The 24487-nt window shown below is 35.7% G+C and overlaps 1 protein-coding gene and 1 pseudogene across 1 annotated transcript; both read left to right on the forward strand.

Moving 5' to 3' along the window:
• Positions 1-5576: 5576 nt before the first annotated feature.
• On the forward strand, positions 5577-11891 carry LOC137725080 (TMV resistance protein N-like). Its single transcript, XM_068463684.1, has 4 exons — positions 5577-6052; positions 7677-8778; positions 9032-9322; positions 9418-11891. Exons 1-4 carry the CDS (start codon positions 5577-5579, stop codon positions 11005-11007), a joined length of 3459 nt encoding a protein of 1152 aa, XP_068319785.1. The 3' UTR covers positions 11008-11891.
• A 9664-nt stretch (positions 11892-21555) lies between these two features.
• Positions 21556-24042, forward strand: LOC137725081 (transcription termination factor MTEF1, chloroplastic-like; annotated as a pseudogene).
• Positions 24043-24487: the final 445 nt, after the last annotated feature.

Here is a 24487-nt window from a genome sequence, read left to right on the forward strand (position 1 = left end):
GCTGCTAGGTTGGAAATGATTAAAGAGTAAGGGGATGCATGTCAAAAACAGCTAGGAAAGGTTGGTGGAATGCTGGAATTGCTAAGGGAAAAGCTGGAAATGGGATGGGTTATGCACGGCAATGGCTTCTTTGGTGCTGAAAATGCATGTGTTGGCTGAATTATTTGTTGGGAAAGAATGTGAGGGAATGATTAAGGTGAATGATAATGAATGCTAGGTTGGAAAGGTGTGTATTTGGCTGGAATGAAGGGGCAAGCACGGCAAAGATGGATTTGATTGCTGGAATGAAGTGTGTATGCACGGGTTGGTTGTGTAATAATGTTATGGTGGCTGAAATGTGGTGCAATGATGGAGGAACAAGTGCATGTGGCTGCATTGGTGGTGCAATGATGGAGAAATAAGTGCATGTGGCTGAATTGGTGAAGTGAGATGGCTGAAATTGGGGGGAAGGCCACGGCAAGGATGGGTGCATGGCTGAAATTGGTAGGTTTTTAGGAAGAGAATGGGCTAGGCCCTTTGTTTTATGTCCTAAGTGCATACAAGGCCTTTAATTTTGTCCAACACTTTGGCTCCATGCATAAGCTATCCATCCTTAGCCCAACATTGCTTCAAAAGGCTCCAAAATGCACTTCTTTCTTCCATTAGCCCTTAGAACCTGAAAACATACGAAAATGGCTTAAAAGACTAAAATCACTAAGGAAACACAACGTATATGCACGAGAACAAGCCAATTACGTCGCATAAATATGCTCCTATCAGGAATCACTCAGTCACCTGCACATTCCACAATAAAAGTAGTAATTATTCCAACAAAGACCACTATTCATCAATAGTAAAAGCAAGTCACCATCGATCCCGTGCTTCCACAGTAAAGAAATCAATCATCCAAGTCTCTTTCCAAGTCTTTAAGAAGATGTCTCTGGAGAAGAAGAATCAAGCTCAATTTTACATTTTCTCAATAAAAAAATTCTTTGAGTTCACTGTACCCAAAGAAATCAAAATTCTAAACACTTTTAATTTTCAAATGTCAAGGATGCCTGCGTGCACCAATATCCTTTTCACCAATCAATTTCTAATTTGCTGACCCAATCGTCAGTAAATTAATTGTAAGTTCCAGTGTAAGTTTTGCAATAAAACTTATTTTCAAATTATAATTGAATCATTATTTTGAATTCATTAGTTTCATTATGAATATTTTCATAACAACTAATTTTGAATGGCATAAAATTCTTGCACACAGTCAGTTCATCGAGTACCTTAAGTTCAAGGTAAATATTGATTAATCATTTGTTCAATTCTTTTTATTCATTTATAATAGTTGGTTCCATGGTTTATTTAATCCTGGTTATCCTCCACATCAAGTTTCCAATTATTCAATTAATAGCTCATTCAACTCTGATCATCATTGCCCTTGGTTTAATTGTCCTCATTGTTATTATCATTAGACCTTCCATATAAATATATATACACTACCGTAAATAGTAATATCTTGAGAATGCAATATTTCACAATAATATCTCGCCTAAACAAACATATCATATTGAGTGCACATCGACACATATGCTGACACATGAGTTCACGCAGAGATATGTTGAACATGAATAGGTGTAATAATGATTTACGCTATAGTACTACAATCACGTGAAGACTGGCGCTATGTGCATCACATACAAGTCTTAATTGCCTATAGCAATCTAGGATAGGACTGGCACCTACAATGGATGCAAAGTGAGCGTACGGTGCAATATGAACATACACGTGAAGCTTAGCCCTAGCCCAGGCGAGTACAAACATTAGTGTAGCACACGATGAGCAGATAACTTGAATATGATCATGCCACAGAAATTCAATAGTTCTAGCCACTCCAGTACCATTCATGGACATAAATATAATTAAAACATTCCATAATAGTACACATACCTGTGCATCCCGTAGGGTTTATAATAATTTCCTAATTCTCATCAATACGACATTTCTTATAAATGTTAATTTAATTATGGTATCACATAGAAAATTCATTATTAATTATATATGAAAACTAAATGTGTGTGTATGTGTGTGTGTAAAGAAAAGACCCACTCACTAATACTTGCGAGGTCGCAGCCGTTTGAACTAGGAAAGCCGGAGTCTCCGACAGTAATCACACCTAAGCATAACATTGGGTCCCATCAGTAAAAATCAACTAAAATGATTAAATTTTGGAAAACGGAGTGCGAATTTGGAATTAGGGCGTCGAAATACACTAAGAAAGGTTTCGGGCAATGTTCCTAAAAAGTCAACGTTTAACCTTAAAAATTAACCGAGCAGCCAAGCCAATCAACTACGTTAAACCTTCGGAATTTCACTAAACGGATGCCAAAAAAGGACTCGGGGCATCGAAATTAGCCCAGGAGAGGTCCCAACAAAAACCCGAAAAAGTCAACATAGGGAATATTCCAAAGAATATTTTGGGAATATTCCCTCTTCTTCCACACTACTTCGGTCATCGGGGGCCTTGCCGAAATCTGAGTTTTTTTTTTTTTTTTTCCCGCCAGAAAACCCACCAAAATTGGGTTTATTGGCCGGATTTCTGGAGAATTTTCAAATGGCTATATCTCTCTCATTTCTCAACCAAAATCAACCCATAATATATCAAAACGAAGCTAGAGAAGAGTATCACATGATATCATTTGTTGTTCAAAAAGTGGCTGGAGATGGTTGGAAAACACATGCAAAAGCGTGGAGGTCGCCGAAAACTAGGGAAAATTCAAATGGTTATAATTTCTTTCATACTCAACGAAATTGGGTGATTCAAAAACGATAATCATACCTCTTAATGAAACGAAGAGAATGGTACCCTTCTCGATGGCTAACTGTGATTTGGCCGGAAAATGGTCAGAAAGGTTGCGCCCAACTGAGATTCAACCTTGACGATCCGGAGAGAATTTCAAGGTGAGGTTGGGTGTTCTAAGCTCATGAGGACAAGGCAAAGCTCGTGGTGGTCTTGGTTTGGGTGGTGGTGGTCGAAAAATTGGTGCACCATGTGTTTACAGTGGCATAGGGAGAAAGAGAGAGATGAGAGTGAGACCGAGAAAGAGTTTGAGAGTTCCCCAATGGATGGGGAAGAAGATGCCACGAGGAAGAGAGGGAGAGGAAAGTTAAGTGGGTGTAGGCCCCACGGCCAGAAAAATTATTAAAATAATAATATAATAATTAGTTATTAATAATAAAATATTATTAAAATATTTTAATAATATAATAATTATGAGATATATATAAAATAATAAATAATAAATTTTACAAAAGTATTATTCAAATTCAGAGTTCCGTAATCTCCAACGTATTATGCCTACACATTCGTACCGTCGAGTACTTTGAGAATACGGTAAAATAATGGCTCATACACGTCACGAAATAACGGTCAACGGAAGTCATTAATCTCGCCTCTAGGGCATTTTCGTCAATTAACACTTTTAAAATTTATAAAGTCATCAAAATTAGGGACGGGTCGTTACAGAGGAACCTTACATGTTTTTAACAATAAAACCCTTCAATTTTCATCAATCACCAAGGGAAATAGTATTAGAACTTTGGCTTGATATATTGTCTTCAAGGGTAATATTGACGATGTTTTCACTAAGGTTTTCCGTAATCCATAAACCATATATATAAATTTAACCTTTGATTGTCATTTATATTTACTCTCCATTCTTCTCACCTAATTGTGTTTTTTTTTCGGATTTTCTTTTTTGAAAACATAATCTCTTGGAGGATGCAGAAAGATGTACGGTTAGGATCGTTGATATTGCGTTCAGAGTGTTAACATTAGTGAAAATATAGCTTGAAGTTTATAAAGTCTTTAGACACTAGAAAACTTCAACTCATATTTTAGTTAACCGTAAATATCGGAATGTCATATCAGCGATTTGAACCGTTCATTTTTCTACATCCGCTAAAATATGACTTTTCAAAAAAGAAAATCTAAAAAATAAAATTCGGTGAGTAAAATAAAGTGTAAACAACAATTAATGGGCGGTTATATTTAAATCTAAGGTTTATGACTATTGTGTCAAATTTTGGAGTTGACCCCTTCACGAAAGTTGTAAAGCTTGTCATTTCGAGTGATTGTATTTTTTTTTTTTAACATTTTTTCACACTTATAAAATAATTATTATTAATTTTGCACTTAAATAAAAAAATACTATTCACGAGATTTGGAGGATTTTAAAAATCAAAACGACCATGTAACCATCATCCAAGTGTAGATGATGCACTCATGAGCATTTATATATGCTTTCACATTTTTCAGACTCATACATTAATGATTATGAATTTTATTTATTTTGAACTCCCTTAAAAATATTATTCATGAGGGTTTGTATGATTTTAAAAATTCAAACAACGATGTACCCATCCTCAAAGTGTAGGATGGGATTATGAGCATTTGCATTTTTTTTTTTTTCACATTTTTCACACTTGCAAATGAATATTATAATTTTTTTTAATGTGTTTGGTATTTTAAAATTAATTGGTATTTTTATTTTTAATGTGTCTTATAATTTTTTAATCTCTCTCTTCGCCTGTAATATACTATAAAAATAAATAAATAAATAAAACCTAAATTTTTAAAATTTATATTGAACAATAATACAATAATAATTAATAAACAATATATACATATCCACTATCTCTATTGTATTTTATAGTAAGTGTTTTTAGTAATTTAAAAAATTATAATCATCAAAATAACATTTTTCTTATCGTGTCAAAACAGGTTACCCACGTGTCACTTTCATGTAAACATGTTAAGGACCAGTTATTAACAGGTTCATATCGTGTGCTCCAATAACGACCCGATTAGTTATTGTATTGATTCAAAATTCGTTATTTTCATGTCGTTTATGTGTCGTATTAACGGATCATGTAAAAAATTGACAAGTCTATGTATCAATCTATTTTGGGGTATATGAAAATTTTCTTCTAGTTTATAGACTTACACTAAACCGAAACCGTATTTTTTACACAAAAAAAAAAAGTTAAAACATATTAAATTACATTATTGATAGAGAATGAGTCACAGCTTATATTCTAATAAAAGTATTGAACAGACTAGTAACAACCCACCATCGTAAATAACTGTTAAGGACCCGTTATTAACAGGTTCTTATCGTGTGTCCCGATAACGACCCGATTAATTATTATGTTGACCCAAAATCCGTTATTTTTGTATCGTTTACGTATCGTGTTAACGGGTCGTGTAAGAAATTGACAAGTTTATGTACCAGTCTGTTTCCAGGTATACGAAAAATTTCTCCCTAGTTTATAGAGAGACTTACGCTAAACAAAAAAAGTTCAACCATATTAAATTACGTTATTGATTTAGAATGAGTCGCGGCTAATATTCTAGTCAAAGTACTGAATTGACAAGTAACAACCCACTGTCGTAAATAATTTTCTTCAATTGACATTCACGCAAACTTGCCAAGCAATTTCCTACTATTTTGAAAAGAACAATTAAGTCTTTGAGACGCGTACTATGCACCATTCTTAACACTCTGAGCTAGCCTGCAGCTTTGTTCACCATCGCAGCAAACAATATGGAGTCGAAAATTACCTCTTCATGGAGATATGATGTATTTTTGAGCTTTAGAGGTGAAGATACACGCTACAACTTTACGGATCATTTGTACCACAATTTGGTCCAGAAGGGGATCAAAACCTTCATAGATGATAACGAGCTTCCAAGAGGAGAAGAAATATCACCTGCACTTTTCAAAGCAATTGAAGAGTCACGACTTTCTATTGTTGTATTTTCTGAAAATTATGCATCATCAACGTGGTGCTTGGATGAGCTTGTGAGGATCCTTCAATGTAAAGAGTATTCAAAGCAACAAGAAGTTTGGCCAATTTTCTACAAGGTGGATCCGTCTGAAGTACGGAATCAGAGGGGCAGTTTTGGTCAGGCACTCGTTAACCATGAAGGCAATTTCAAAGGGAACACAGACAAGGTACAAAAATGGAGGAGAGCTCTAACAAAAGCTGCGAACTTGTCTGGATGGCATTTTTCCGACGGGTATAGTTTCAAATTAACACTATTATTTAGCTTTTCTGGTCACAAAATTTATTCACTCTGAGAGCGACTTGTAAACTAAAAAAAATCATAAACAACTAAAAACACTTAACCTGAAAAGGCCCTTGGAAAACCTCATCGATCTTGTTTCTGATGTCGGCAGTGGCAATTACGTTTTATTTTATGTGCAACATATCAATAAATTCTATTTCAATAAATATTTCACATGCTTATAAATTTAGAAAACATCATTTTAATCCTTAAATTTATTGAAATAGAATATAACTTTGTGCAAAATTAAAATCTAGTTTTAGTCTCTGATATCTTTAATCATCTCATTTATTAATTATATTTTGATGTTTTATTTCTTTCTTTTTTCCTATTTTTAATTTATTAATTACATTTAATTTTCATTTTCATTTCATTCTTCATAATATATTTTGATGTCTACAATTAGGTAAACAAATTATATATATATATATGTATATATATATATATATATGTATATATATATATATATATGTATATATATATATATATATATATATAAAACAGGGTGAAGTGCCGATGTTGTTTCTCAACAATCATTTCAGTGAAAATTGGGTTCTTGAATTATTTTTACACTAAAATAAGTCCATAAATTTATTAAAAATTGTTAATTTCATCTCTACTATTATTCAAAGCAGCTATTCTATCCATTTTTTCGTCAACTTAAGTCAAACTTGATACACTTTAAAGTGTAATACCGTTATTTTCTCGCCTATAAGCCCTTAACATTTCATATAAGTTGTGAATCTAACATTTAATTTACCCTCCAAAGTTAACTTCCACTATTTCTTATGAAAAACTACCACTTTACCCTCCAAAGTTAACTCCAAACACTATTTCTTTATGGAAAACTACCAATCTATTTTCCAATGTGTATCACATGCAAGTAACGTGACTTAAATTGACGAAAATTTGAATATTAGCTTTGAATATAATATTAGGGATGTAATTGGCAGATTTTTATAATTCAATGACTGATTTTTCTGAAAAAAGAAATAGTTTAGGGACCTAATTTTCACTGAGGTGATAATTCAGGGACTAAATTGGCAGTTCACCCAATATTGGAATATACATTTTGTATAATCTTCATTTAGGTACATTAATTCATTTGATCCATTGATACAAATACATAGGTATACTACTTCAATATAATACATTTCAGTACATACATTTCGGTATTGACATTTGTACATTGATTCAATATAACACATTTTGGTACATACATTTAGGTTCATTATAATATATATTGGTACAAACACTTCAGTATAGTCATTTTTGTATACTTATGTATTTACATATTTATGTGTCACTAAATTCTTTTAATATTTTCTCATTTATGTTTATTTATAATTGGAAGAACTAATATGTGTATATTAATAAAATTTAAATTTTAAATGTGCAGACATTAAATAACAAAAATAGAATATAAATTTTAATAAAAGTACAAAAATACAATTTAAGAGATTAAATTGAATATATAATCTAGCCTCGAGTTTTTTTTTATTTTTTATTTTTATTTTTATTTTTATTTTAATCTTTTGCAATGACTAATGATCAAAAACCCCTTATAAATTTGCAGGTATGAGTCAAAATTCATTCATAACATCGTTGAAGCGATTTCAGTGCAAATAGCGAACCGTGCCTTTTTGGATGTAGCGAAGTATCCAATTGGAATGGAATCTCGTGTACGAGATATGGCTAAGCTTTTGGGTGTTGGTGAAAATGATGTCCGCATGGTAGGGATATGGGGGATTGGTGGAATTGGAAAATCAACAATTGCTAAACCCGTTTATAACTCCATTGCCCATAAGTTTCAGGGTTGTTGTTTCTTAGCCAATGTTAGAGATACTTCGACCCGAAAAGGCCTAGTTAAGCTACAAAAGAGTCTTCTTTTAAATATTCTAGGAGGAAAAAAATTGGAGGTGGCCAATGCTGATAAAGGAGTAACTCTGATACGGGAAAGATTGGGATGTAAAAAGGTTCTTGTAATTCTTGATGACGTGAATAAACTGGACCAGTTGAACAAATTAGCTGGTGGATTTGACTGGTTTGGTTCCGGTAGTAGAGTTATCATAACGACACGAGATAGGGATTTGCTCACCGCTCATCAAGTTAATCTAATATACAATGTCAGCGAATTGGATTGTGATGAAGCTTTTCAGCTCCTTAGTTTTCATGCCTTGAAAGGAAATAGACTTATGGATGAAGATTGTGTGAAATTGGCAAATACTACAGTAGACTATGCTAAGGGACTTCCATTAGTTTTGACAGTTTTTGGTTCACTTCTATGCGGCAGAAATGTAGATCAATGGAGATCTATAATAGATACTTACAAAAAGGTTCCTAACCAAGAGATACAAGAAGTTCTCAAATTAAGTTATGATGCACTGGAAGATCAGGTGAAAGAACTTTTTCTTGATATTGCTTGTTTATTCAATGGTGATTCTAAGAGCTATGTGATAGAAATACTAGAAGGTTGTGACCTCAACCCAAAATATAGTATTCAAGTGCTAATAGAAAAGGCTCTTATAAGTATTGATACAAAAGACCGTATTCAGATGCACGACTTGCTAGAAGAAATGGGTAAAGAAATAGTTCGTCGCGAGTCACCAACTGAGCCTGGAAACCGCAGCAGGTTGTGGTTTCACAAGGATATTGATCATGTTTTAACAAAAAATAGAGTAAGTTATATATAGATATATAGATATAGATATATATTATATATTATTTGTATATCATACTTCCAAAAGCACATTTTTTTTAATTGTTATTAGAAGTTCAAAAAAAAAAAAAAAAAAAAGTTATCATGCACTTCTATGTTCTTATATTTTACAATAGGAAGGAAGTGCGTGATGATTTTTTTAGAGTGCTAATAGTAGCTTCTTTTTTTATATTTGAACTTCATTGGCTAATGTTAATGCTTTCTAATCCTAGGGAACAAATAAAATTAAAGGCATCAAGTTACAGATCCCTGAAGGCTCCGAATCAGATCAGATATGTCTGAATGCTAAAAGCTTCTCAAAGATGAAAAATCTTCAAATACTTTTTGTAAATAGTAATGTGCGCCTATCTGGAGAAATTGATTATCTCCCTAACGAGTTGAGACTCCTTCATTGGCATGAATATCCATCACAAGTTTTGCCCAAAAATTTCAATCCAAAGAAACTTGTTTATCTCTCTATGCCTAGTAGCTGCGTGTTACAGTTGGGTGTGCTTGAATTCAAGGTACCTTATATTATATTGATCCATTGTTATTTCAAAAGTTTTTAGTTTTTGAATTATGTTGCATTTCGCTTTGGTTAACATGTAAATTTGTTTAGACCGCATCATTTGATTATCTCTCCCTGCCTTTTGTCTCGCAGAGATTTCAGAATCTGAAATGTTTAAAATTGAATAGATGCAAGTTCCTAACAGAGACCCACAACTTCTCTGGAACGCCCAACCTACAGCACCTGACTGTAGACTACTGTACAGGTTTAGTGGAGCTTCATCCTTCTATTGGATTCCTCGGTAAGCTTGTTTTCTTGAGTCTCAGGAGATGCACCAGTCTTACTATGTTTCCGAGAATTGTGAACTTGAAATCTCTTCAACAGTGGAGTCTTAATGGTTGCATCAGTCTTGAGGATTTCCCCGAAATTGTGGGAAAGATGGAATGCTTAACAAAACTGTCTATATCAGGGACTGGCATCAAAGAATTGCCTTCATCTTCAATTGGGTATTTCATTAATCTTGAAATATTGAATATAGCAAGATGTGAAAACCTTACAAAGCTGCCATGTAGCATTTATGCGTTGAGACATCTAAAATTTTTTCACGCAGATAAATGCTTAAAACTGGTTAGACTTCCAAAAATGGTGAAGTCTGAAGTTTCAAGGAGTGCAGAACCACTTCCCTTGGTGCTTCCAACTTACTCAAAGATTTCACAAGAAGCATCCAGCACTTTATTTCTTGCCGATCAATTTCAGTTTGTTCCAACTATATCAGCATCAGGGAGTGGTTATGAAGGCAATTTATTAGAAAAAGAAAGTGCTCATGGAGAAAGTTTAGTGTTCCCAAAGCTGTGTACTTTCTCTTCTGCATATTGCAATTTATTTGGAATTTCTGGTCTTCTTGCGACTCTTGATTGTGGGTCCACATTACGAGAACTTGATCTATCAGGAAGTGATTTTGTTAGTCTTCCTAAATGTATGAGCAGCTTTGTCAAATTGGAAAATCTTTTTATTGATGGCTGCAAGAGGCTTCAAGAAATTCCAGAACTCCCACAAACTATAAAGAAGGTATCTATGCGTGATTGTGTATCACTAAAAAGATTTGACAAATTGTCAAATATTATGAACCACAAAGAATCGCAAATGATTCTGTCCTTGAACATGTCTAATTGTCGAAGGCTATTTGACAATCTGGTTCGCTCGGCAAAAAATAAATTTATGTTATTAAATGAAGTGGAATTGTCCTCTCTCTTTCTCTCTTCTCAGAGATCTGCATTCCAAGTTGCATTTCCAGGAAGTGACGTGCCTAATTGGTTCAGTTGTCGTAAGGTTTTGAAGGATCTTCGTGAATGTGAATTTTCTATCACAATCCCTCATACTTTCGGATGGGAGGGCAAAGGATTGGCTCTTTGTGTCATTCTTGAAAAAAGCGATAACTGTTGTCATTTAAATTACCATATCACCGATGAATTTACTGTTGATGTTTACATCAGAGAATGCATTGAAGAGGGTTATAAAAAGTCAAGTAATGTATTTCTATGGTATGTTCCATTTGGTGAACTTGTTATGGGGGAGAGGAGCATCGGGGTGAAGCTGCCGTATTGGCCTAAGATTAGAATTCATTTTGTGCGTATTAGCAAAGCCATGAAAAGCTGTTGTGTCCACCTAATAATGCCGCCAAATTCTGGCCTGCTTTGCTGATTAGTTCTGCGGCTTCTGCCTTGCTGCTTGGTTACGGTGAGTTGCTCTTCCTACAGCTGCATTTTGTTCAGTTTGCTGTTTGGCTCAGCTGACTTGTTTCCTCCTTGGTGTTGTTGCTGTGTTAGTTCTGCTTTCTTGGTTGTTCCGGCTTTACCTGTTGCATCATGCTTGGGAGAGGAGATGAGGAAATTAATGAATTTGCTGTCAGCGTGTCACAAATGAAACTTCAGGGTTTCCACCTAAACAGTTGACCGACGAGGCAGTAAAACTCAGCTCTGGATTCCCTACTACACAGTCGATATGATCTCTAGCAATTATCCGATCCCCCATTCCAGTATCCACCAGCTTGCATCCCAAGCACAATCCGAGTTGATTTTTATCACTGATTTACTAATTCCTCTTGAGGGAGCCAACAGGTGCACTTATTTCTGTCTCCTCAAATCCCCTTTTTGCTTTGAATTAACCACTGATTCTTTCTCTTTCAGAAAACTCTGTCGCTCCAATTGAGCCTTGTGTTTTGACACGCATCAGTTTCACCTTAAGACCTCAGAATGCACCTTCACAATGCCCTTCAAGAAGCACGGGCAGAGACAACCGAAATATAGGTTAACACTCTTTTCTTTGTTTGCCCTTGAATCTCCTGTCATTATAACTGCTGAAGCCATTGGGTGTACCTGGTCACCTGTGATTTAAGGACTATGAATATAGCCTGGTAACCTGTTTTAGCTAATTACTTTCTAAATGCAACTTCATATGCTATTTGGCTAATTTTAATTACTTTCACTGCTCCGACAAGCAGCCAAAGTATAACTGTTTCTACCATTTTACACACGTTAATTTATCCATCTTGACTCTTAAAAGATATGTTTGCATATATACTTCTAATAGACTTAGTTTCAATAATTCTGATGATCATGTTCATGTCTATTTCTTTAGTTGATGGTTAATTATATATTAGTGGATTTGAAAGATGATGTTTGTGTTTGTACTCAAATTTGACACAATTTTCCTCATTTAGGACTAAAGCCAAAATATGGCTTTTTTTTGGTGGTTTTTTTTTTTGGGGGGGGGGGGGGGGGGGGGGAGGAGGAGCAGCACAGGTGAGCATGTTTTTCCGTCATGCCTTGAACCGGTGGAGTTGTGCCAATCCAATATTTAGGGCTGGTTTGGTATTGCTGTGCTCTGAAAAAAAAGCTGCTTCTGCTGTACTGTGAGAATAAGCAGCTGTGAAATAAAGCAACATAATGTTTGGTAAACTTTTTTTGTAAAAGTGCTTTTGAAAAAGAAAAAAAACAGTATTATAGTGTTTGGTAAATTTTTATGTAAATCAGATGTGAAAAAAAAGCCGGTTTTTCAAATCTGGGTTTTGCAGCTTTTTGTTTTTGGCTTTTTTTTCACCCAAAATTGTGAAAAAAAGCTGAAGTTGAATGTTTACCAAACACAAAAATAGCTCCCAGCTTTTTTTTATGCCAGCTTTTTTCAGAATCACCTCAATACCAAACCAGGCCTTAATCATTTTTATTGAAGACATGCAAGTGGATTGGGAGGTGGAAAACAGGTAGACATTTGGGAGGTGGAAATGTGGTGGAAATAAGCTTAAATCTAAAGAAAATTTTAGAAAAATATTTCAAAATGGGACAATTTCTTAATCTTGGAATAGAAATAGGATGCAAAGCCAAGTGCACGCGATGCACAATAATTGGACACAAATAGAATTTTTCCTACACTTTGAAATGACCTAATTGCCCTTGTATTTAAATGGGTTAATTTGTCAAACCAAGTCAGCATTTCTTCCTCCTTGTTCGAAAATCTGTGGCGCACAACCCTTAGCTCCAAGAACCCTAACCCCAAATGGCGCGACCCTTTTCCACCCCATTTCCGACCGATGTAACCTTTTTCACCCCATTTCCGGCCAACACAACCCTTTTCCACCCCAATTTCCGACCGACGCAACCTTTGCCATCCACTCTATATATTTAGGAGGCGTTGTGCTATGCATTTGCACATCCTTTCAAAATATTTGAAAAAGTTGTTTCCACCTCAACATTTGCACATCCTTTCCAAAAGATTTCAATGTAAAAAATCCAAAAAGAGGTATGCTCTGAAATGAAATTTAATTATTTGAACCTAGGTTCTGTAAAATTGGGAATTTTGGGTTTTGGGTGCGACTTAGTGTTTTGTAAAATTAAGTTGTTTGATATTAAATTTTGTTGTGCATGTGGTTTAGAGGTTGGTGGAAATTAATTGATTGAAACATGTTCATCAATTCGTGCATACTACATGCATAATCAGTGCATGTCCATATGTTAGGCACACTTGAATTTGGTTCATGAATTTGTTGAATTTGTGCATACTATATGTATATTTTGAGCATATCCTTTTGATATTGTTGAAAATATTCGATTGAATTTTGTTGATGAATTGGTGGACTATGTGCATATATTGTGCATATTCTGTGCACGCTTTGATGTTGGCCATACTTGGGTTGTATTTGGTTGATGAACTGGTTTAATTTAGGCAAACAATATGCATATAATGTGTGCTCATATTGTAAATATTGCAAGTCCAAAGTCAAATCTGCGTCTCCGACGAAACTTGTGTGTTCGCGGATGAGGTGTTTCCTGCAACTATCTCTTGTCTGTCATATGCCTTAGTGTGTCTGGATAAATTAAAAGCCAATTTACAAAGGATCTACTGAACAAATTTGAGGCTTCATGTTTCAGCCATTTGGTTGATGTGGACCACATCGACTAGTTCGGGCAGCTCACCCACTACGCTATCCTTAGGGCTATTAAGGATAGAGTGAGTGATGATTTCATCTCCTTCCTTTTTGGGAAACATGTCGCGACTTTCAGGAGCTACGAATTTTGTTTGGTGAAGGGACTCAGTTTCGGAGAATTCTCCCCCCCCCCCCAACAAAAAAAAAAAAAAGAAGAATGATGAATGTCGTCTTAGAGACATCTATTTCTGGGGGAAGAAGGAGATAACCCTGAAACAATTGGAGAAGCAATTCAAAATGTGCCCAACATCCAGAAGATTACATACAAGCTTAATCTATTGTACTTCACCCACTTTGTTGTTTTGGGCAAGGAGGAGTAAGCCATTAACTAGCACCTACTTCAGTTGGTAGAAGATAAAGAAAATGGGAGACATATCCCTAGGGAACCGCATCATTCCAGATGTTAATGCCTAGCATATCCATGACCGCTTTAACTCGCCACAAGGTTGTAAAAGAAAAAGTTGTAGAGAAACCAGGGGGTGTGATTCGGGACTCTTATAACTTGGGGGGAATTCCTTATGCTTTTCAGGTAATTTCCCTTTTATTTTGTTGTTATAAGTTGAACGCACTTTCGCATTCATTTTCACTACAACTTATTGAACTTATCAATTTAAATTTTGTAGATCTAGTTGTTTGAAACTTTTCCGTACTTGAGGTAAAAAAACTATGCGAAGGTGTGCACAGAGAACCCTCAGTTATTGCCTCAGATTTACCGTTGGGATACCTACTTAAATATGTCCCACCACAAGCTGAAGAGCAGTCTTTTTGCTCAAAAAAATGGTACGTGTTTGTTCTAGTTTTAATAAACTTAGTGAATTTTGTATTATGAATTGGTTGTACTTACGCATGCAACACCGATTTTGTCCGATGCAGGTTGTTGTCTACCCGATTACTCCGATTGAGGAAGAAAAGATGGTGCCTTATTGGAACATCATGTTTGATGATGTTAAGGTTGGTAAGGAGAAAACACCGAATGACCAAAGTAAAGGTGTTGGGGGTGCTGATCAGGACTTCGAGGCCATGCCTTTATCCGAACAGAAAGGGAATGAGAAGAAAGGATACCACACACGCGTGGGAACGTTGCCATTGTCGTCCTGATCATCAGTGAGTACATAAATCCATGTAAATTGTAGTTCAATTTACACGCATGTACTGTTTCTGAATAGATATCGGTTTCGGTGAACTTATGATATGAAATCATTATTTTTTAAACGCAGAAGTTTAAGTTTGTTTCTAAGTGACAGTTTGAAGAATTTTCAATGACAATGGAAGTCTCATTGAGGATAGTTGTAAAGGCATTAGAGGAGAAGCAGCATGCTCGCATGGGTTGGCTGCATAGCTTGAGCGTTTCTAAAACGATGCAGCTGGAAAATTATTTGACAAGCCCCCAACCCTCGAAAAGTCAGTAGGGTCAGAGGGGACACATATAATGTCCTTGTGGATAAAAAGGTCGACAGTTCCTCGAAACATCCACGGGATTATGAAGATCTCACCATACCTTCCCCTTAACCTGAAACTTCTACCGACGAAGGGAAGTCAGCTCGGGAAAAAGATATAATCCAAGCGACAACCTCCACTGTGAGTTTGCGTACTTTTGTTGTCAACTTGCTGGAGATAATTGAGGCTTAAAACGCAAACGATGTCACCCAATCACTGTTGCGTATATTGGAGTTTAGAGTGGAGGGTGAGTTGGGAGAAGGGCAAGTTTTCTATCTTCGAGAGAATGATGAGAACACGGAGGTCAACGAGCATAGTACCCGCACTGAGGAAGGCGTCGACGTGAACGAGGCAGCCGGTCCATCTGATTCGAAGCCCCTTCTTGGTAAGGGAATATGGCGAAATCATAAAGGAATGCAGCTAGTGCACCCTTTCACCCATCTCGAATCCTACAAAAGAAGGATGGTTAACGATGGTCGTTTCGCTGAGGATTTTGTTGTTGCCCTTGAGCCCGTGCGGATCATCTCAAAGCCAGATGTGGAGGCTTTCGTCGACATCTTAGCGTGTTAGGTGGGTTCACTGAGGTAAGTTCACTTTCGATCATCATTCAAACAATTGAATATGAACTCGATATCTATATGTTCCTAACAACCTATCCTTTTTTTGTGTACCAGCGATAGACTGGACTTATTCAGATTAGCTACTGTGGGTCGGGATTTTTTTTACCACACTCTTCTAGTCTTAGGGTACTTAAATTGTACTTCATTTATAACTAGTTTCTGTTTACCACATTATAAGTGAGTACAACAGTTTAATTTTGGCTTTTACAATGCATTTGACCTTGGATTCAGCACATCAACGTCGGCCTTTACCTTCTGAGGAAGCGATCGATAGAGCGTCTTAAAGATTTTCGGGCGCGGTGGACAACTACAGACTTTTATTTCTGGGTAAGTGTTATGTTATTATTGTTACCCTCTATTTCATATACTTATGTTCATATTACGGTTTTGCACCCCATTTATGAATAAGCAGACATGTCCTCAATTTTTGTTTTGTGGGAAAATTTGAAAATGTGCTGCAACTCATCGGTGCAGGAAAAAATGAAATAGGAATATGCGCAATTTGAGACCCTAGTTGCAGGAAATGGTAAGGGCAAGTCCAAGGCAAAGGAAAAATAAGCTCTGGTTTTTACACCTTTGAAGCACTCGATCAAGGTCACGTCAGCCGATGCAAGTGTGACGCCACACACGCATGCAGGGAATGATGTTGACCAAGCATTCATCCCATGTCACGTGAATGGCGACCATTTGATGTTGGTTAAAAATGAAGAAACAACTTGCTTATAGGTGTTTCATATACCCCAACTTCCAAAGGCGACAGGATTCTAGGTTGCGCGAAGTGATTTGAAGCTAACCTTGAAAACGATGGATAGACCGTTTGAGATTCAGAAGAGTGTGAACTGCGGCCAACAGAACAACGAGTACATTCCTTTTGTACTTATCTCAAACTTAATTATAAATTTCCTAAATATCTACTTTGTTGTAACCTAGAGTTGCTATTTTTTGGTAGGGCGGATTGCAGAGTTTTCTTATTCATATTTGTTGACTACCTATCATCGAGCTTGGACATTGAGCCCATACAACCTCATAACATGACTTTTTTTTAGACTCAAGCTTGCCATTGAGTTCATCAGAGGTCGTGTATTTATGTGAATCATTATGCGGACACCATTTATTTCAGTAGTTTTATTGTTATAACCAAACAATTGGGTTACCATTCCAATTGTTTCAATGAGCTGGAGTAGGGGTAGATTAGTCTTCTGGCATTGACAATGACTTTATTCTTGGTTGGTGGCCTTTGGCTATATCTTGAGGCGGTTTACACGATTGCAGTACTGACTTCAACTTGTCAAATGACGTGTACGTATGCATTTACAGGACGAGATATTCCTAGGCTTTGGTCATCTTAGTGAAAATGTACCTCATAGAGACTCTTGTTTGATCCCACATACAAGGTGAAGAGAGATGAAATGGTCATCCGATCCTTGGTTTTGGGGTTCATAGTTGGTAAGCCGAAGTCATGCAACTTTTGCATAAATAAGAATGGATAGGCTATCAAAGCATACCTTATTTTTATTATGGCCCAAACAAAACTGACCTGAGCTCACAAATCAATCTCAAAAGGAGAATGATGAGGCGATATTATACCATATATTTTACCCTAATCTTAGTATTAATTTATTGGTTGTTTTGGTAGAATTTTAATACCTTGGATTATATTTTCAATGTAGAACATTCGATTTCCTCTGGAGCAAAAAGTGATCAAAAGGATGAATTTTGGAGTTATTCTGAGGATGTTCGTGTGCCTTTCAAGATGATTATGTTAAAATTTCAGATTTTTCTACCAAGTCGTTTGACCGTGGCGATGAAATAAAGACCCAGCACGCAACTTTCCCATATTGATGTTTCTAGACATTTTGGGTATTTTGGAGGTGGTGTATTTTGAGGAAGATTCCTTCTGAGGATTTGTAGGGGACGTCCTCAGCTTTCAAAAGAGACCTTTTGGGACCAAATCGGAGTTGATTTGATCATTCAAAAGTGTGATTTTCTGAGAACTCCGAATTCTGGTTAAAATAGGAAACCTTTTATTTTATGTTTTATCATTTAATTTAGTTTCCTAACTTTCTTCTAAGACCTTTTCAAGGTAGGATTTTATTTTGTAGTAGTATAAATAAGGCTTTTTAGCCGTTAGGTTAAAAAGGAGGGGAGAATGCAATACTTTGGCTTTAAAGAGCCTTGACGATTCAAGTTTATTTTCAAGGTGTTTTCTATCTATGTTCTTAATAATATTTTGTTTTATGGTTGTTAGTAACTAGTTTCGTTTGCGCGAGGCCAAAAGCCTTAGCAAGACTATGTAGTTGATTTTCAATTTGCTTATGATATTATGCATGCAAGTTTTGAATTATTAATCACTGTGCTTTATACTATCTATTTGTCTTGATGATTGGCCACCATTAGGATATTTAGAAAAGTAATTTGATGCAATTTTGGCGGAGGGTTGTCCTTGAAATTGGCGCTGACTTCTTGTGGTTAATATGTGTAACTTCTTAGGATAGACGACACGTCTTAAGGGTTGTATGGTTTTTCAAAAGGTTTTCACAAAACTTAATGAGTCTTGCATGTTCATATTCGATCTGGACGCCACGGATGGGTTGCATGTTAGATATACGTTCTATGTTGGAGGATCCAAGTAGGGCGTACTTTAGGAAAACCTAACCTTCAAAATATGCATGTGTAATTCATAAGTAATTGGAAGAACTACATAGGATTGTTAAGATGACGGTGGAACCCTAGTGCTCAAATTTATTTTCAAAACTATTTTCTTTTGTTTTCTTTACTTTTCCAATTTATTTAACTATTTTTAATTAAATTCGTTTTAAATATTTTAGGTCATAAAATCAACATCTTCCAAACTTTGTTTTCAAATAATTAGCTAAGAATTAGTTTACATAAATTATTCATTCAATCCCTACGGAAAACGACCTTACTTGAGCCGTTTATACTACAACTACCTTGTTCTCTTGCAAGTATTTTTAAGTGTTTTTATCCCTACTTTTGCAGGTGGTAAAATCCCTATTAGAGAATGAAGAGATGGGTTTAAGAAGGCTCTCCAAAAAAACATGGAGGGTTGCTCACAAAATAATGAGTAAATAGACGAGGAAAAGGCAGTCACAGGTAAGTGGTGAAAGAGTAAAGGGCAGTCATGGGTTGCTCACAAAAAAATAAGTAAATAGAATCAAGTAACAATTTATTATTCCTTAAATAGGGATTAATTTTTTCTCCTTTATTGAATTGGGATGAGCAAACACAAAGTCATCTGTATAGGCAAGACTAGCTACAGAGGTGGCGACAAGGTATTACGACTCCGGTTTTGATTAGCTAATTCAAGGCAAATGTTACATTTGAAACTACAAGAATGATTATCTCCCACATCACTTGATGAACAAAATTTTTCACCAACCCTGATGATCTCCATTTAACCATCAAATAACCTTTAAATTACAATTTAAACACATCAGTTAACAAAAAATATTTAATTATGCCGTGAATTATATATATCCCAATTAAGGTACAATTGCAATATTTCGGGATTTTTTTTGGGGAAGAGACAACCCAAAACTTGCTCTAATGCCAAAATCAAAAGTGAAACTACATGAGAGTTTTACGGTTTTGAATTGTTGTGTTGTATTCTTCTCTCACATTGACCCGTGTCAACATACATTGAATCCCTTTGGTACATTGACTCACGCCAACACTCCCCCTCCAGTTGGTGCGCAGATGTCTCCTAAACCCAACTTGTCAAGTGAGTCATGAAACACTTCTACGAACATTACATGTGTTAAAACATCTGTCAACTGCTATTCTATCTTCACGAATGGAATGTCTACTAGCTAAACATTCAGTTTCTTCTTGATAAAATGTCGATCCACCTCAACATGTTTAGTTTGATCATGTTGAACCGGATTATTGGCTATCTCTCATGCTACTTGATTATCACAATATAAAAGTATAGACTCATTAGGCTTGAAATCCTATCTCCCTGAGTAAAATCCGAAACCACAAGAATTCACAAATACCATGTGCCACCCCTCTATGCTCGGCTTTTATAGAGGGCCTTTGTAGAGGACCGAGCCATAACATTTTTCTTTTTACTTCTCTAGGTTACAAGATTTCCAGCTACAAATATGAAGTACCTTGATGTAAACTGTTGATTGGTAATATTCCCATCCTAATATGTATCAGTATACCCTTTTACCTCTATATACATATGTTTGCTGAAAATTAAATTTTTCAGGAGCTTCTTTCAGATAACTTAAAATACGCATAACTACTTCCATGTGGTCTTTAGTTGGAGCATGCATAAATTGACTCACCACACTTATTGAGTAGGATTCTCTCTCATTCTAATCTTCTCACACTTTCCATTTTGTCTTTATCTCACTATAAAAAATAAAAAAAATAAAAATTCAATTTAAGATACTGATGTGACTTAATCGTAACCGTTTAAATAGGAGGGGAGGGAAGAGGAGAGAGATTAGGAGGGGAAAGAATCGTACTCCCGCACTTATACCATAAGCAATATTAGGCCTCCTAAGTGACAAGTAATAACATTAAAATAATCCAAGTGGTAGACAAGATATTTCCACTAGTATGTGGGATTACCAATTTGTCCTTGGTCTTTATTGTTCTAGAGAATTTTTGTTGTAGCTTTGAATTTAGTTCTGCTTAAGCCCACGTGTTCATATCATCGAGTATTTTGAGAGTACCTACCCACTTTCCTAACGAGTCCAACAAATAGGCAAACTATAGCCAACCCACTGTTGTCTCGAAAAACAAGATATAGAAACACGAGGGTGCAAAATTACTTTTTCCCCTCATCGGGAAATGTGCATAAATCATTGCACGTCTGATTTGTATCTCGTTCGCGCTCACTTGCTCGTAACAACAGGTACTGTCTAGAAAAATGAGAAAAGAGAAAATAGTGACAAGGACTCAGATGTCACGTAAGGTTTCCACTTAGCCTACCAAGGCATTTTTGAGATTTTCAAATGTCAGAGATTAAAATACTATTAAAATGGACGGGCTGTGACATTTTTCCTCAAATCTCAAGCTCTTTTTTTTGTTTGAATAATGATATAGTAGATTTGGTTACTGTGATATTTTAGGATTTTACAAAGTCAGAATTGTTAAGAAAGAATGGGCAGGGTATTATTAGGTCGGGGTTTGAATGTCACACTCTCTACATATTTGATCAAAGTCTTGACTCAGGAACCCTAAAATGATTGAACCAATAAAAGCCTTGTAAATAATGAAAGAAAAACCACTAATGAATTGGGAGAGACCAAGCAAGGTCATATTGTAGAGGGAACAAAAAGAAAAATCTACTAATGAAACTATCTTTAATGCTTAACAAATGGAAAATTTTGAATGGGAGTGCCACTCAACAAGTTTTTCTCTCAACAGACGCATAAAATTTAACTTTTATCTACTTGAATTTTAGAAGCCTAATGTTTTAATTATTTGTACAATATTGCATTTTTCACACAGAAAAAATACGTACTCACGTGTAAAAGGGCGACATAATATCCTAAATAACCAACTAACGTAGTTCACATTTGTTATTAAAAATTAGTTTAAATTACATCGTTTGTTATGACTTTTAACATTAAAACGAAATTTACTTTTAAAATTCATAAATTAAAATTATTTATCTTAAAAGGAAAAAGATATATTGCTTAAATTTCAATCCCCTTAGTTTAACTTTTGTGCATAATGAATTTGATACCAATTTATTATAGTTTTCTCAAGTCCAAGGGCTTTACCAACCCCCGACTTCCCAAGACTCGCCTTCCTCTCCCCTAAGCTCTTTGAAGGAAAATTTGTGAAAAAACTAAGTTCATTAAGCAACATAATACATGCATTTAATGATTAAATGGCGGAAGCATGTTTCTATGCACTTTAAAACAAAACTTAAACCATGAAATTCAAAGCCTAGTAGTTATGGTGAACCAAGACTCAACTCAAAAATCTAAGAGAAAGAGTTGAGATTTCTTTATACCTTTGAAGCACCTGTTTGCTTAGCAAAGGTTAATCACCCATGTGAGAGCCTTCTTTCCTTTGTCTCCTTGCTTCTTGGCTCCATGGATATGGATGGAAGAATTGGTTCTCCAAAAGTCCCCTAGGTAGGAAACCTCTAATTTTTTACACCAAGGATGGTGAAGGAAGAAGATGACTGACATTGGAGGACTTTGATGCTAGTAAACTCTCCCAATGTGGCCGGCCTCCTAGAGAGAAAGAGAGAGCAAAAGTTCTCTCTTCTTTCCTCAAAGAAAAACCCTTACTGAAGAAAAGGCTATAAAATTACTTTTATACCTACCTTCATTGGAGTGGCAAACTTGTAATAATTCCAAAACCACTCCCTCTCTAAGCATGGCCAGCCTCCCTATTGTTAGTGGGTTAGCTGCCCATTTTGTTTTAGTTGTCACACAACTAAAACCTTATGTGCCTTGTGGACCAAAACCCTTTTAAGTCACGAAACCGAAAACTAACTTAAGGCCTAAAACGAACCTTTCGTTCTTGATTAATTAACTTTTAATTAATCCTTGCCATATACAATTAAACTATTTAATTGTTCTTACTTATCTTTGTTATTTCCTTCAATCATTACCTTACACGGTGTGTGATCCATTATGTTCCTTTTAGCAAGGCCATGGGCGATTAGAACTCTTACTAATAAATTGTGAATTGAAACTTACTTTCAATTCTCCCTTTAGTGATTATACACCTTTAGGGCTTCCACAATCCATGAGCGACACCTAGTAGTATGTCATGGCTACCCAAGCTAATCAGAAAAGGTTGGAGAACCTATTCAATTTAGGATTACAATGCAATACGGTCTTTCTCTAATACAATACTCTTAATCACATTGTTTGGTTTGATAGTTTATTCATGTCTACTATCCAATGTGATTCTCTTACTTACATGATTACCTTGAATGTGATTTGGAACGACTTCCTAAATCTCTTTCATACTCTGGCCAGAGATTCTTAATCATATCATAGAGTATTCTCCCTCAACGGTTTGAAGGTTAGAGATCCCTTGTTGTGCATTCACATGCCTCTATAGTTAAGTGGCTTAACCCCAACTATGTTGTGGACACTCTCTGATGGAGTGCCTTTGACATGGTCAAAGATCAAAGACCTAACCATAAAACAACTATGATGCCTCATGTCAAATGACTACTTTGCATTATCTCAACCTGGAGTTCTCATGTGACATATGTATGAGAACTCCTTATTAATCGCGTTCAGTGGATTCATTCTCTATTGAGCCCTACATGCTTGTCTTGGTGTCAGTCACACCAATAACTCGAGATCAGTCACTCTCTCAAAGAGAAGACATTGCACGTACTAATCATAACGGACTATCAATGCCCAATTGGCAATCCTATGATTAGGAACGTTTAGGATATGTATACAAAAAAAGAATGGTCTCATGAATCTAACTTCTTTAGATCACATTCTCTTAATTACATATTCCTTGGAATTATTGTTCAAGCATATAACATTTATATGAGATAGCTTTAAACAATAATATTTGCCCTTATATTAAACTAGATTAGTTTAACATATGAAATATCTGTAAAGTATCATCATATGATTGGCTTTAGGGCATATTTCCAACATTCTTCTCCCCCTCCCTCGACCCAATCGACATTGCCCCCGTATTTGATTTCCTCCACTCTGATCTCTCCGCCAACCATCCGTCCTCCTGCGGTCTCGTCCTTCACTGGCCCGACCCCCTGTTCACGGATGTCGAGTTCTGCATCCGCCCCACGCTTCATTATATTAAATAGATGGGGATTGAAAAGCTCAAGTCATCGACGAATCGAAATGCGCATTTGTTGAACACAAGGGTTGAAAAGCTCAAGAAGAATATGAGATTCTTGAGGAGTTTAGGGTTTTCATATGAGAATGCGGTCAACATGTGTACGCGTTGCCTGCGATTTTTGGGTATAGTGTGGAAGATAACTTGCGGCCCAAGTATGAATATTTGGTGAAGCATATGGGAAGGAGCGTGGAGGAGTTGAAGAAATTTCCATAGTATTTTGGATTCAGCTTGGAGAAAAGAATAGTGCCTAGGCATTTGCATTTGAAGGAGAGGAGTGTTGAGATTCCGTTGATTAGGATGTTGTTGTGGAGTGATCAAAAGTTTTATACAAAATGGAAACAATCAAATCATTTAATGGTTGTTATGTAAGTGATTTTATTAAACTTGGTTCGATTTTCTTCCTTGGGCCATCTCCAATGGAGAGTGCCAAAGTTCTAAAAGCCAAAAAATGGTCTAATTTATCCAAAAATTCATCTCCAACCAATGATTGAGTTATAATTTTATGGAACCCATTAGGTCGATATTTGGCCAAGGGGGCATCAAGCTAGCCAAATGTAGCCCCCTCTTGGTCTAGCTCCTTTTAGTTAGTTACAATGATTGATTAAAATTTAACAGCTAAATTTGAAAACATTTAAGGGTAATTAATTAAATTGACTAATAAATTTAAAGTATAAACTTAAAACTAATAAATTATTGAGGGGCTATGTTTGGCCTCTTCAATTGAAGATGGTATATAATTATGGTCTAACACTGTTCATTGAAAATAATTTTTTACAAGGCTAGAAACCATCCATGTAAGTCTGAATCCCGAGAA

The sequence above is a fragment of the Pyrus communis genome, chromosome 2 (genome assembly GCF_963583255.1).
Source record: "Pyrus communis chromosome 2, drPyrComm1.1, whole genome shotgun sequence".
Classification (NCBI taxonomy): domain Eukaryota; kingdom Viridiplantae; phylum Streptophyta; class Magnoliopsida; order Rosales; family Rosaceae; genus Pyrus; species Pyrus communis.

Coding starts and splice junctions, on each gene's coding strand:
- LOC137725080 (XM_068463684.1), top strand. CDS start 5,577: ATGGAGTCGAAAATTACCTCTTCATGGAGATATGATGTATTTTTGAGC. Junction 6,053..7,676: donor GGATGGCATTTTTCCGACGG/GTATAGTTTCAA, acceptor ATAAATTTGCAG/GTATGAGTCAAAATTCATTC. Junction 8,779..9,031: donor ATGTTTTAACAAAAAATAGA/GTAAGTTATATA, acceptor TTCTAATCCTAG/GGAACAAATAAAATTAAAGG.